Here is a 14,929-nt window from a genome sequence, read left to right on the forward strand (position 1 = left end):
GTTATCTTGCTGTTTTATTTAAATGATAGATGACAGAGGCAATCTTTACTCCTTTAAACTGAGGTCATGTGTTTTATCCAATTACCAAAAGTTTACATTTGTATCTTAGGCTGTGTTCAGACCAGGGCGTAATGGGCATAAGCGGTTAAAGCAGAGCTGCGTCACATAATCTAGTTTAAGGCTTGTGGCACAAGGTTCCAAGTTTTTCATTATTGCGCAATACGTGTGCCGTAATTCTTCCCTACGTGATATTATGCAATCGGAATCAACAGCTGCCGGTATTGGGAGAATAAAGAACTAAATAACTTTGGTGTTTTTCATTCTAATTTTCAACAGACTGCATTAAGTTTCTAGTAGTCAAGGACACGTAAATTAATTATAACTTTATAAAGTATTAGCACAAAAAAAGAAATGGCTTAAATAATTTACATTTAAAGAAAGTTTGAATAAATACAAGCAAATAAATATGGAGCATTTTTTGTAAATTTTAATTCCCTTAAGGTCACAAATGTTATATTTTATTATACACCCATTCTGTATTATTAATTTTACAATTTTGATGTCATCTTACTAGACCTAAAATCCCGAATACTCTGGATCTCAGACTTAGTACTACATATTAATTATTACATTATTAGTACATAACATATCACAGGGTTCATAGCCACATTTAAGTTAAAAAAATAAGCATCTATAAGCACTTTTCAAGCGCATTTTGAGAAAAAAAATAAGCACCTGTCTAATTACATTATAACTTTATAAAGTATTAGCACAAAAAAAGAAATGGCTTAAATAATTTACATTTAAAGAAAGTTTGAATAAATACAAGCAAATAAATATGGAGCACTTTTTGTAAATTTTAATTCCCTTAAGGTCACAAATGCTATATTTTATTATACACCCATTCTGTATTATTAATTTTACAATTTTGATGTCATCTTACTAGACCTAAAATCCCGAATACTCTGGATCTCAGACTTAGTACTACATATTAGTTATTACATTATTAGTACATAACATATCACAGGGTTCATAGCCACATTTAAGTTAAAAAAATAAGCATCTATAAGCACTTTTCAAGCGCATTTTGAGAAAAAAAATAAGCACCTGTCTAATTACATTATACATAACTGCATAACCTTAAAAATTAGATTTGTAATTTAAAATATGAGAAATGCAGTATTTATTAAGAGAGGATAAGCATTACCTCAACCATCGAAAATAATTACTTTTTTTAAATTTTAAATAACAGTTCAATTTAAAGAACTAGTTTACAATGAGAAAAAAAAAAAAAAAAAAAAAACATGCAGAACTAAACTATATTACAAGATTTAAAGATGAAATTTCAGTTCAAAATAGAGAAAATAAATACTAATAAGGCATATTTATTGTATTCGCTTGGAACCTAATAATAAATACAATTTATTTTTCCACTCATATTGATATTTAAATAATTTAAATCTAAATTCTGAACATTTTCTAAGTTTTCATTGTATATCAGTTTTCCCTTAACAGATATTGCAAGCAAAGTAATTTAAGTAAAAAAGGAGGAACATTTCTGAAATCAGAAGACAGAAATTTGCTTCCTGCAGTCATTCTTTAACAGTAAAAGCTTAACTAACCCACATACTTGGAAATTGGCAAATATTCAGACAGTCAAGCGTAACTTGAAAAAGAGGAGCGGAGGGGGGTAGACGTTAGCCGCTCTTTAGATTTTTCCGCTAAATAAATGCTTTTGACATTTCCACATCGTATAAAAATAAACCAATGGAACTGAAAAATATTCTGCTTAGCAAGCACAGTCAAAGTAAGTGTTCATAAACAAATCTCGGACAGAACATCAAAATTAATTATCTCTGCAAAATATCGCAAACATTATTGCACAATACGTGTGCCGTAATTCTTCCCTACGTGATATTACGCAATCGGAATCAACAGCTGCCGGTATTGGGAGAATAAAGAACTAAATAACTTTGGTGTTTTTCATTCTAATTTTCAATAGACCGCGTTAAATTTCCGGAATAGAATCGTTCTTCGCTTGGGTTGGTAGACCGCAGAACTTTTAGTTCTATTCATTCCAGATTGGAAAGTGACAAAAAAAAAAAAAAAAAAAGAGTTTGTTGCTTGTTTTGCAGCGAACTGTAACAGTTTCAATATTCTTCATACATATGCTCATAATATAAGCATAATGATCATAATAAACACGAATATGAACTGACCAAGCGGAACGAGAATGTAAATTATTAAGAAATTGATAGAAATTCAAACATGTGTAGTATTTGAATGGGGGAAAAGAACGCCGAATGTAATTTTCTACTGCTTTTGCAATTCTTTGACCAATCACCTATCCGTACTCTTCGTGCACACCAAAAGTTATGTTAATGCAGAGAAAGGGGGAAAAGCTATTTCCGGAAGTATGATTCACCATCTGACATTCCACATTAGGAAGAAAAGTTGTTTATTTAGTTTCGGCTTTGGTACGGGGAAAAAGAGCGCGTTCATTAAGCAAAAAATAAGCATTAAAAACAAAAAAAAAAATAAGGGCTTTAAAGAAAAAGTAAGCACCTATAAGGGCCTTTATATTTTATTTTCAAATATAAGGACTGCTACGAACCCTGTATTAGTTATAATACATTACAGCATTTATAAAAGATATAACTCATATTCCATTTTTTAGTACGAGAAAACTTGAAGGATCTGGCAACATATTTAAAAAGAAAGAAAACATTGATGATGTTCAGAAGATAATTAATAGATAGATCAGTTACACAGCAAAAACTTACTTAAAGTGCTTTTTGGCATAATTCCAGTCATGTTAAAACCAGTCCAGTCATGTTTTACATCATGAAATGATGTAAAAATAAATAGTAGCAGAGAATGATGACTGTAAACAGAGTTTTAAGAGGATTTTAGGTATGGCTGGAAGTCTCTACTTTCCTTGAAAGCTTAGTATAATATAAACTTTCTTGGTTAAGCTAGTATACCTGCATTTGTTATGAAGTACGTACTCAGATTTCTCTAAATTTCTGATTAGATTACATACTCAGAAATCATCCTTGACAAGGTACTTGGCTTAAGGAACATACAAATGCTGTGAAACGAGAAACACTTAGCGGTATATAATGAAAAAATCTGATAGGTTGTTTGAAATCATTCATAAGAATTCATCCATATCACAAATACAGTGGCACCTCCGTATATGTCCTGTTTGGAAATGAAAGATTTTCTTTAGTATGTGATTAGAGTTCAATGAGTCACGGCTGCTTGCACTACATTTGTTTTCATCATTCAAGGCAATGCTACAACTGTCGATAAGTTTCAGTATGCCTGCTGCTACTATTCAGTAAACAGCATAGGCTATATCTCTGAATTTTCAAGTGAGATTTTTTTTTGGTTTTTTCCTCCCAAATTAAAAATTTATAAATATAAAATGAAAGATGGAATAAATGATGGTGAAATCAGCAGTAGATGCCAAGGTGTTGGACATCCACATGTCATCAAAGAAAAAGGACATCCGAGACTGCCCCAATTGGTACAGCAAAATCGGTGCCAGACAGTGGCTCACCTGACAGCCCAATACAATGCAACCCCAAGTGCAAGTGTTTTGGAACATACAGTTCAACAGACACTGTTGGATATGGAACTGTGCAGCAGACACACATAAGTGGTCATGTGCTTCTGTTGACTAAGCATCATTGTCAACTACTCCTACAGTGGGCCTCGGAATGTTGAGACTGGACCATGGATAAGTGGAAGATAATTATGGTCGTGACAGGGTGACATCTTCCAAGTAAACAGCAGCTTCCCCCCCCACACACATAGGATGGTAGTGACCGTAATATTGCAAATTCATTAACAATGAATTCATAAGATGAGTCTGGCAGTGAAGAACATTTTTAGGATCACCAGGGAGTTGAAAAGTATGAAAATGGCATGCATATCCGGGACTTATTTACTGAAAACCATAAGCCAAGTATGATGTTGTCTGAGACTGTAGGAAATAAGGTTGCTATTAAACCGGCTAATGTTGCCAGGAGGGTGAAATCAATTACCAAACAAAGATCAGACATTAAAGCATCTTGTAAAATTGCTTTTGATACAGACAGCACAAAAACAAGTATATTTTCATGTGCAGCATTTCATTTTAGTATCAAACAGTGTTATAATAATTAAAGTAGGATTTTTTATAAGAACAGTTTGATTATTTTCCTTTTATTTCTTACTAACTACAAAAGTTTGCTTGGTATATGTCCATGGATCAAATCACAAACATAATATAGATGACGAAATCCAAACAGGTAACTTCTCTATTGCAGATTTTAAAAAAATGTCGGCATTAATGGGTTATAATACAAATTATAAATGTTCATACGATAATAATCTTATGAACCTTTAAGTTATTAATTGGGTAATTAAGAAAAATTACAAAATTAATAACTTAAAGATTATTACCATTTATAAAAGCAAAATTGTGTCAATTTAATCTTAGGAGTAAGTCAAAAAATAAGTCTTCAAAAACTCATCAATGCTTTTATTATAAAAAAGTAAAGCGTACTGAGATATAAATATTCAATGAGGTGTTACATTTAATCTCTCCTGAGGGGGAAACTATCTTCTTTGATTCCTTCTTTAGTAATTATGTTCATATACACACTATCCCCAGTATATATATCTCTTTCTGCAGCAGAAATGAATACATCTTTCACTATAGCTACAGCTTTCTCAAGTGACAGAGGAGGTGGCTTAGTGTAGCCTTTCATGTTTTTATAACCAATCTGCAAAGAACAAAATTACATGCATATCAAATTAATATAAATTTGATTATAAAATAATCACACATTAACAAACTAACTTATAATACATATTTATAAACTAGTTTCAAATATCACAACAGTCATCCTTTACATTGAGATATTAGATGGGTATATTGTGACACTAGAAGCTTTGCATGTATTATACAGAAAACTTTAGTCTTTAAACAGCAATAATAATAATAAAATAATTCATACATATACATATATAAATAAATATATATACACATTGACGAGCCAAAACATTACAGCCATTACTAACTTTTTCAATGAATTTGTCTGGGTAACATGGAGGGCAAGTGATTAAATGGGAATGGTATTTAACTGCAGCTTGAATCATCCTTGCTTATGCAAGAATCAATCATTTACTTTTTGCAAGTGATGGGAAAGGCTGATGGGATTTATTTATTAAGCAAATTTGATAGAGGGCAGATTGCAATGGCCCATAGCTTCAAACGAGTATCTCCAAAACTGCACATCTGGTAGTTGTTCACGATCAGCCACTGTTAGTATTTATGCAAAGTGAATAAATGATGGTGAAATCAGCAGTAGACGCCAAGGTGTTGGACATCCACGTGTCATAAAAGAAAAAGGACAGAGACTGTCCCAATTGGTACAGGAAAATCGGTGCCAGACAGTGGCTCACCTGACAGCCCAATACAATGCAACCCCAAGTGCAAGTGTTTTGGAACACACAGTTCAACAGACACTGTTGGATATGGAACTGTGCAGCAGACACACATTAAGTGGTCATGTGCTTCTGTTGACTAAGTACCATTGTCAACTACTACTACAGTGGGCCTCGGAATGTTGAGACTGGACCATGGATAAGTGGAAGATAATTATGGTCGTGTTACGGTGACATCTTCCAAGCAAACAGCAGCTTTCCCCCCACAGGATGGTAGTGACCGTAATATGTTTTGGGAATGTTCTCATGGGCAGCTCTGGGACCTTTAGTATTGGTAGAACAGACCATGAAAGCTGCAGATTATCTGAATGTAACTGTGAATCAGATAAACTCTTTGCCTTCTCAACTGGAATTACAATCCTTTAGCAGAACAATATCCCATGTCACAAGCCTCGAATTGTCTTGGAGTGGTTCGAAGAGCATAAGGATGTATTCAAATTAATGTTCTGGTCACCTAACTTGCTGGATATTACACCAATAGAGCACATTCAAGATATCATGGAGCGGCAGCTCAGATCTCAAACACTGTCATGTCAAAATATTTCGACTTTGCATTACTGCTGCTTAGACATTTGGTATAACCTGTCTCCAGTCGTCTACCAAGAACTTGCAGCAGGCATGCCAAGTTGAGTTGCAGCTGTTTAGCAGGCCAAAGGTTGCACAATGCGTTATTGAGTAGGTAGTCTTAAGTGTTTTGGCTCATCAGTGTATATACATGTAGTGCCAAAGTTGAACACCAGATGGCACTATGCTGCACCTCATGAAAATTCTGTAATGTATCCAGTTGGTAGTTGGACTTGAGATGTATTGAAAGAAAGATGATGACTATATTCTGTTAAAAGTTTATTGTATTTGTGAAAATGTACATATGTTTCAAAGTAATTAAATGTGTTGTCCTATTTAAAGAAATTCTATAGATGTTCATACTGCCCACAACACAGTCTACAGATATATTATATAAATAATAATCTGATATAAAAAGGTGCAGTATAAATTTGTTTTAAGTTTTATGATTTTTATAATACACAAATCAAATTATTAGTACAATGAATCACTGTTATTTAAGAGGCTTTTAAGAAAATGTTACTATATCAATAAAAATCATGAAGAAAATAGTGTTATTTAAGTCTTTCTTTTTTTGTCTGTAGTCATAACAACTTAATATATCTGCACTTAATGCAGAATGAAACTGCAAAATGTGTCAGAGATCATAATTCCAAATTGGAATTTTTACATACCAACAAGAAGAAAATTTTCATCTATTACACAGCATTGCATAACTTTTAAATATAAGCAAGACTAAAATATTAATGTGCGAGAAAGAGAATGCAGGATACATATATATGAAATCGAGAAGCTAGCATTTTATGAAAAATTTTCATTCATTTGCGTGTACAAACCAATGTTTAATAATTTAATATTATATATTTTCTTCACTAATGTTATTTTCCAAGTTTAGCTCAGCACATTGAAGCAATACACAGTACTGCTGAAGCAGCTATTTTAGCAGTCTTCAATAATTCATCACTAAACACTTGTTCGCAGCACGGTTTTAAGTTATTATTAAAGATTTTTTAAATTCTTATTTGACACATGATTCAACTTCTATTGAATTATTTTAGTAAAACTAAATAACTTCTCAGAATTTGAGCTTTTGTAATAAAACATAATTAAAATTACGACATAAGACAATTTATCAAAAATTTAAGAACACAACGGAACTCTAACCAAGCTTTCACATTCCTTGATTGTAAAAAATGCATCTTGCAGGTGCAGATAGAAACTACATATTTCACGTTTGTCCAGGGTTTTAAAGTCCTTACTTTAAAATAGAAATAAAGTTACAGAGTAATATTTTGAAAATTTATTCATATTTACTCAAGTGACCCTCCACTCATATGCATTACAGGGTGAAGCAGCAAATACTATGAGCAGAAGTTGGGAAGAAACAACAGTGAAGGCACCATGAGACTCATGCAAGCACAGGGATTTACTTTGTTAGAAACTGAGAGATATACAGAACAATCATAAGCAGCCATAAGTGATACCCCAGTCAGCACTTTGAACAAAGTGCCAAGAAATGTATGTCAACTTCAGTACTGGAGAACATAGACATTTGTAATATATTTGGGGAAAGGATACACAACTTTGGTCACTTTTGTTGTAACTTTGTAATTCCACAAGTTAATACTGCACTCTAATGGAGGGGGGGGGGAACCTAGCAATAAAATTAAAAATGATCTTTTCAGATTAAAACTCAGGAACTTTTGAACTGTATTGTCTTATCTATGTTTAAAAAGTTGTTTATTCACCAGACACACAGTTATTTACATAAAGTAAAAAAAAAAAAAAAAAAAAAAAAAAAAAAAAAAAAAAAAAAATGGTACTTAGAATTAATGCAAAAAGTGCCAAGTGTTTTTACATGTGCCTATGTTTTTCATACTAAAATAAACATCTAAATCACCCTGTAAGATCTTAGATATCATTAATATACAAGGTAAAAATTTATTATTTCAAAATATTTACTTTGAACAAGAATAATTAGTTTGAGGAAAAAATAGTTTGGATTAATATTCAGATATTTTGTCCACATTTATAAACTTACTTGATTGTCCAATAAAGGTTGCAACAACTGACAGGCTGATCCAACAGCTCTGTATGAAGTTGTATCCTTATGTCCGACAGAATCATACGAATAAACCACACCTTTTCCTGTAAAAAATATTTTACTTTCATTTATTTATATATAATAACAATTAATTTCAATTTGATTATCTCCTATGAAATAAGAAAATGCAATGGGATATATTTTTAAGGTAAGATACTAATGAAACCTAATTAAAAGTGTAAAACTTAGTAATGCAAAGTAAAAGTGTAAAATGTATATAATTTAAAGAAAAATTTTAAATACAATAAATAACATTTTACTAGAAAAAAATGTTGCCAATTATATAGAAAAATCTTGACTTTTCAAGAGGGTCAAGAACAGACTCTTCATAAAATCACTAAAAATTCAATTCAATCACATTTTGTCTCCCTTACATTTTTCAACAAAATGTAAAAAATTGCAAAATAATATAATTTTTGAATTTAAATCTTTGATATTCAATCAACACATATGAAATTCTTTGACATGTTGTAAGACAATAAATGTGTGTGCATATATATTACTGATTAATCTAATAAACAGGTCAAAATTAAAAGTGGACTTAAATTTTGTGCCATTACTGTGCTAAGATTATAATATAAATTTTAATTACTAACACAAACGTGTGCATATATATATATATATAAATTATACATTTTCTTATTCAATTCATTAGAGCAGTGCAGCTCCTACACTTGCCTTTTTTACTGAAGAAAAATGTTAGTTAAACATTTAGAAAAACAAAAGACTCTTTTTACTGCTTTAAATAATAATAAACAGAATAAATTGCGTTTGCGAAAAACAAGCAGCGTAAAACAGTTGCAAAATCAATCATAATCTTTACTGCTTTAGAGATACTATGGTTTGAATACCTATTGTTTCTTAAATATTAAAAAAAAACTTGCAGAAGCAGATATGTATTTAAAAATCAAGTTACATTAGCAGATATACGAAATGAAAAAAAAAAAAATATTATTACCACATGGTAAATAAGTACGAGACTTCCTAAATAAAAAATAAAATACTCACTCATAAAATCAACTTACCTTCTTCGTCCAAACCAGTTACAATATTATGCACATAATATGGGAAAAATCGCTTGTAATACAATAATGATGTCATCAGTTGTGAAACAGCAGGAGTACTCATTTCTTTGTTATGTTCATGTTCATACATCTAAAATATTTAGAATTAATTTCAAAAACAAAAACTATCCACTTTACAATTTCAAAACAGATAAATTATGAATAAAATGAAGAACAGGGGGAAAAAAGATTAAAAAGAATAATAGTGGGCTAAAGATTAAATTAGATTAATGGGAAATTACAACAAGATTCTTTCAGGTTTTGAGATAAAAAAGTAAAATCTCAGCTGGGGGTGGGCAATGGGAAAAATAAAATTTAAAAAAGATTTTTAATTTTCTATTATGCCCCAAAAGATGTTTTTTAACTTTTTGTGTGTTATCTTTATTTATAAAATATCATGCTCTTCATACTTAAACACATAAAATTCAATTCAACAGCAACATTACAAAATATTTAAAAATAGCACATCTTTAGAAGTTCCAACAGACAGTCTCACGCACTGGAGATAAAAATGTTTTTTTCCCGTCCATGTTGCCGTTGCTCGCTTTGAAATCGCGTAGTTTGTTAATAAAAAAAAATTTTTTTTTTAACAAAGTTTTACAAATTATGAAATAGATAATAAAACAAATTTGAAATTAAAAATTTGGGATTCCAGGTGCCCACGTTGGAGTGGAGGATTACATTATTCAAAATTTGATGGTCATAGGTACTGTTGTTCTTTCACAATGCGAGAAACATCCATACATTCTTGCAGAATTTTCATGATTTAATTTCTTTAAATATAATACAGGGCGATATTTAGTGGCAACAATTTTAAAAGTGAAATGAACATTCAGAATGATTCGACGCAAAATCGCAAAACAAAAACAATAATAGTCCCTCAGGGACAAAGCCTGTTTGGACTAAAAAAAAATGGGGGGGGGGAGAAGGGGGAAAAAGAATACATGTATTGTTTTATACACTTGCTTTAACGATTTTCCTGAATAAAAAAAATGGGCACCTTTTTTACTGTTTACTTGAAAATCATGTTGTCATTAAGAGGTTAAGGAACTCTCCCTGCTGCAACATCTCAATACTGGATTAAGTTTGGTTTGACAGAAAGCACTAACTTAATAGCAGAAAAACAAGCAAGAATTAAATTACTCATCTAAAAAACAGTTAAATTTATTGTCATTAACTTTATCTCTACAAGTGCTTAAAATATTAAAAATTTGATTTGCCACTTGTATTTATGCCTCTTCATCTGTATATAAAGGAATAAATATAAAATGGTATCAACGTCATGGAACTTGAAATTTGTTATAATGTCTAAACCTCCATTCAGACTAGGGCTTTATAAACATAAGAGGAATAAGTCGAGTTTCATTGCTAGGCAACAGACTTTGCTATATCACAAAAACTGGTTTAAGGATTTTGCCTAAATGTTTTAATTTTTCAACTTTAACCTAATTTGACATAACAGCAGACAAATCAAAACAAAGCAAACATGAACTAACATTCAGTTAGCAGTTTCACTGAGTCATCTGCATGCATGTGCAACTTTACTTTCCCCGACTGACCATGGCTTATCTTGTTAATCAATGTGAATGGTCTTAATGATTTTTCACCTTATGCCATAAAACATTCATCTGAACAAAGCTAAAGAAACCATCTGGGACTATGCACAATCAACTATTCTCATGCTGCTAAAATTAACAAATCTTTCTGGATGGTTTATCTATTTTAAATATTTAACTGCATTTAGCTCTCTAAGTTTAAAAAGGGCTAAATATAAATAAACTTTCTGTAGTCCACACTTTTAATTCTTTTTTCACTGTTAAGCTTTATGTCTCCATTTTTTTACTAAAAAAGTACTAATATGGAAAATCATACTTCCCTTTGATGAAATCTCATTGTTCATCACAAACTATTTAAGATAGATATATCTGAACTCTATTTGCTTATTTTCATTAACTTGTCTAGACTAACATTTTTACCAAAATTTATTTAGATGAACAAGTTACAGTACTTTTTATAGCTGCACGATTAATTTCTTCAAATATGGATTATTATTCGAAATATCCAATGTCTCGCATACCTTCATTCTAGCTTCAAGAATCCTAGTAAAAGTCAAAACATCACACCAGCATCCTGCAGAACCAAGAACAGTTTTATTTGATCTGAAATTAAAATTAAAATTATGTTATGTAAGGTGGCATCACACATATATAACAGCAATTTATTTTGTGTAAGGCAGAAAACTGAAGACAACTTCACTTTTAAATGGGATAATTTTAATAAGCAAAGTTGTTTAAGTAAACAGGGTGCTGATTTTCCTTAAGATAAATAGCTAAACCATATTTTTAAATTTGAAATTATCTATAATTCCCAATAATTATATAATAGCATTTCACTGCTTTGAAGCTGTCACCTGGAAGGCAAAATATGAATAAATAATTGCACTTTCATTTATGATTTCCCACATAATACATTATATTTAGTGTTGGATTATGGAAAAACATACAACAGTTATCTACCTAAGAGAACGATGCCTATCTGAAAGATATTTTAAGAGAAACTGGTTTACATCTCCATAACATGCAGGGGAAGAAAACTCGCAGGTAGCCAGACCATTCGCCTGGATTTGAACACAAGTCAAGCTATCATTATTCAGCTCTTTTATTCAGTCATTGGTGGGCTATTAAATTTAGGAATAAATTAAATAACAATGATGTATTTCTGAATTTCATTAATTCAGAGATTATGTTATGTTTTTTATTACTAGCAAGTTGGATTGGTTGATAATTTGAAAGATTATCTACGGTTGGTGAAACTGCTGCCTCTAATGGATGTATTTCATAAGTGAAATAAATCTTAATCATTAGGAAAACGTCAAAAATGGTATTTTACTTACAAAATTATCAGGAATTCCTTATTTCAGAACAAATTAATTTTGTTAATTGCATTTGCATCTATTTTTGATGTGTTTTCTATACTCTTTAAAAGACATTTCCAATACAGAAGATTTAAAAATATTAGAAGTATTTTCATTCAATAATTATCCCCACTAAAGTTTTCAGAGAAGTTTTGAAGATTACTTTCTTGAAATATACGGCATTTAAAGTAATTTATGGCCATCCAAAAGAGAAACAGAATTAATGGCATTATACGACATCCGTTAAAAGTTTAGGAACTTTTTAATAACATGCAAATGTGATTTCACACTGATGTCCGGTGTGAAAACCTGAATGTTAGTGACATGAGTAAGATTCTTCTTATTTATCGAATACTTTAACTGCAAGTCACTGCAATATTTCATTTTGTTGATGAACTTCTTCCCTCAAATGCATGATTTTTCGAAAGAGATTGATTTCATGAACAACATAAAATTTTACATTAAACTTTTAAGTTGTATACAGTATTATGATTGGTTTATGCAATTTTATAATAGCTAAGAACCAACGAATGATGATTACCATTTAGTTTGCTTATGATGAAATTTATTAGGATTACAATGATGAAATCATGCATTCAAATTAATGACTGATTACATGAGAAATCACTGATGATTCTATAGCTTTTCAACTGGATCATGCCATAATATTTTGACAAAAGCAAAATATCGAAACTACCGAAAATTTACCCAACATCTGCTACTCAGGGTCTGAAAAATAATTGTATTACAATCTACTAGGAACTTTTGGAAAAAGAAAAATCACCGGTTGTGAGATATGTGTTTATGACACTGTTACTGAAACAAAAATTCATTCTTCATAGTGAAAGTCATATTTAACAATCTTTTTTGTCAGCAAGGGTGAAAAACACAAATTTTCCAGAAGGACAAAAGAAGAATTATAGATAATATCTAGAAGTATTAAGATGACTAAGAGAAAACATTCGAGAAAACAAAAAACACCTGAACTGAAAACAAAAATGTTTACTTCATCACAATGTTCCTATACATCTATACTCTTTTCAATTGTTTTTCTTTGGGGGGGGGTTCAAAACATATAAAACTGTTCTCCAGTCTCCTACTCTCCTGGACACTTCATCCCATTTTCCCAAACTGAAATCAACTTTGAAATTCTACTCTTAATAATTAGGTAAAATTTCATTTTCATCACATTTTCATTATTTAAATTATAATTTTAATATCCAGAGAAACTGAAAGTGATAATCAAATATTAACAATCCAAATAAACATTTTTAGGTAATGTTTATATTCAGCACACAGAATGATACAGCAAAAATAATTATACAGAATATTAAGCAAAATATATTTCATCAGTAATTTTAGCTAAAGTATGAAACACGAATCATTTTAATACATGCAATATGATGGAAGTAAAATTAACCATTTACGGCAATTTGTGGTAGCTAGGGAAATTATCACATACATACGATGTCTTTCCAAAAACTCAGTAATTCATACTCAGTAGTATTATATACTAAATTTGCTATATTAAAGCAATATGTTTTTTATAGTACTTACAATTTAAACAGTTTTGGTTGATTGCGAGAATAAATTGAAAAACCAGAACTCAGCCTAGTATCTGAAGCAATAACAGCAAAGTCTTCTCCAGAGACGGCAACAATACTCCTATTAAAGAAAATTCAACTAAAATTGAAATAAAAATTAAGATTGAAATATTTGAATATCTTAATCATACAATAAAAACAACTTAACTTTACATTATGAATGAAGATTTCAAAAATTAAAACAACAAGAGGTTTGTATATCTTGTCTTTTTTACAGAAAAATAAACAAAAAGTTCAAAATGAAATAAAATATGATATAAACTTTAATGACAGCTATTATTTCACAGATATTCATTAATTTACTATGCAATTATTGATTACATATGATTGAAATAAAACCAGTACTAAATGATAATATAATTTTCTATACTGTAAGATTAAATAGCGTAAAAATCAACTCATCATGCAAAACTATGATTAATTAATTATAAAACTCAAAATTACTCAGTACTTTTACTAAGTACGACTAAAAGAAATTTGAAAGACTACTACTCAAAGGAATTTGTCATACGATTCATAGTAAAACTGTTTCGGAATTATCTTCATTTACTATAATACACCAACATTCAATCGTAGGTGCAGGAGGATTAAAAATCACAGAATCATTACTAATTCTCGGTGATGAATTAAGCCGGCTTTCTATATCGCTGCATTTATGGAATTGTGCTACATAATATATATATTCCTGAGAAGCGGACCACGGAGTGCAAAGATTTATTTTTGTTTATCGAAAAGGTAAGATTTATTTACATGAATCATTATTTAGACAGTTCAGCTTTACATGCAAACTTGTTATTAAAATTCCTTCAATCTATAATAAAATTCTTCATATAAATATAAAACATATGCGAATAATGTTGCAATGTAATACACATTTCAATAAAATAAGAAAATAAAACGATACTAATTATCTGCTTAATTACCCTTGATTGTTTTCATAAGGACTAAAATTCGCTTGCTTAGGCTTCTCGAACACCGCAGGTGAGCGAAGGAAACCGTATTCATCAATCGCATTCATTTTGGGACGAAAATGTTTAAATTTAGTACTCAATATGCAATAGATTTTTCTCAAATACTAAAACTCACTAAAAAGTCTCATACAGAACTTCATACAATGCTTTTCATGACTGACAAAAATCTAACTGTTGCCAACATGTACGAGTAGCAGAAATGAGAATAA

The 14,929-nt window shown here is 30.5% G+C and overlaps 1 protein-coding gene across 1 annotated transcript; it reads right to left on the bottom strand.

The window, feature by feature from the left end:
• Positions 1–4,516: 4,516 nt before the first annotated feature.
• Prosbeta6 (proteasome beta6 subunit) lies at positions 4,517–14,888 on the bottom strand. The gene is made up of 6 exons (XM_035364216.2): positions 14,673–14,888; positions 13,703–13,810; positions 11,309–11,390; positions 9,193–9,322; positions 8,105–8,211; positions 4,517–4,775 (listed from the first exon to the last, which is right to left on the bottom strand). Exons 1-6 carry the CDS (start codon positions 14,765–14,767, stop codon positions 4,587–4,589), a joined length of 711 nt encoding a protein of 236 aa, XP_035220107.1. The 5' UTR covers positions 14,768–14,888; the 3' UTR covers positions 4,517–4,586.
• Between the last annotated feature and the right edge of the window lie 41 nt (positions 14,889–14,929).

The sequence above is a fragment of the Stegodyphus dumicola genome, chromosome 8 (genome assembly GCF_044657685.1).
Source record: "Stegodyphus dumicola isolate Sdum_Otavi_A_Nest chromosome 8, ASM4465768v1".
NCBI classification, from domain to species: Eukaryota; Metazoa; Arthropoda; class Arachnida; order Araneae; family Eresidae; genus Stegodyphus; species Stegodyphus dumicola.

Excerpts from the sequence above, each read along its gene's own strand:
- Prosbeta6 (XM_035364216.2), bottom strand. The coding sequence starts at position 14,767 with ATGAATGCGATTGATGAATACGGTTTCCTTCGCTCACCTGCGGTGTTC. Across the intron at positions 9,323-11,308 it reads TTCTTGAAGCTAGAATGAAG|ATGTATGAACATGAACATAA; the intron begins GTATGCGAGACA and ends TAAATATTTTAG. Across the intron at positions 4,776-8,104 it reads AACCTTTATTGGACAATCAA|ATTGGTTATAAAAACATGAA; the intron begins GTAAGTTTATAA and ends TGTTCTTTGCAG.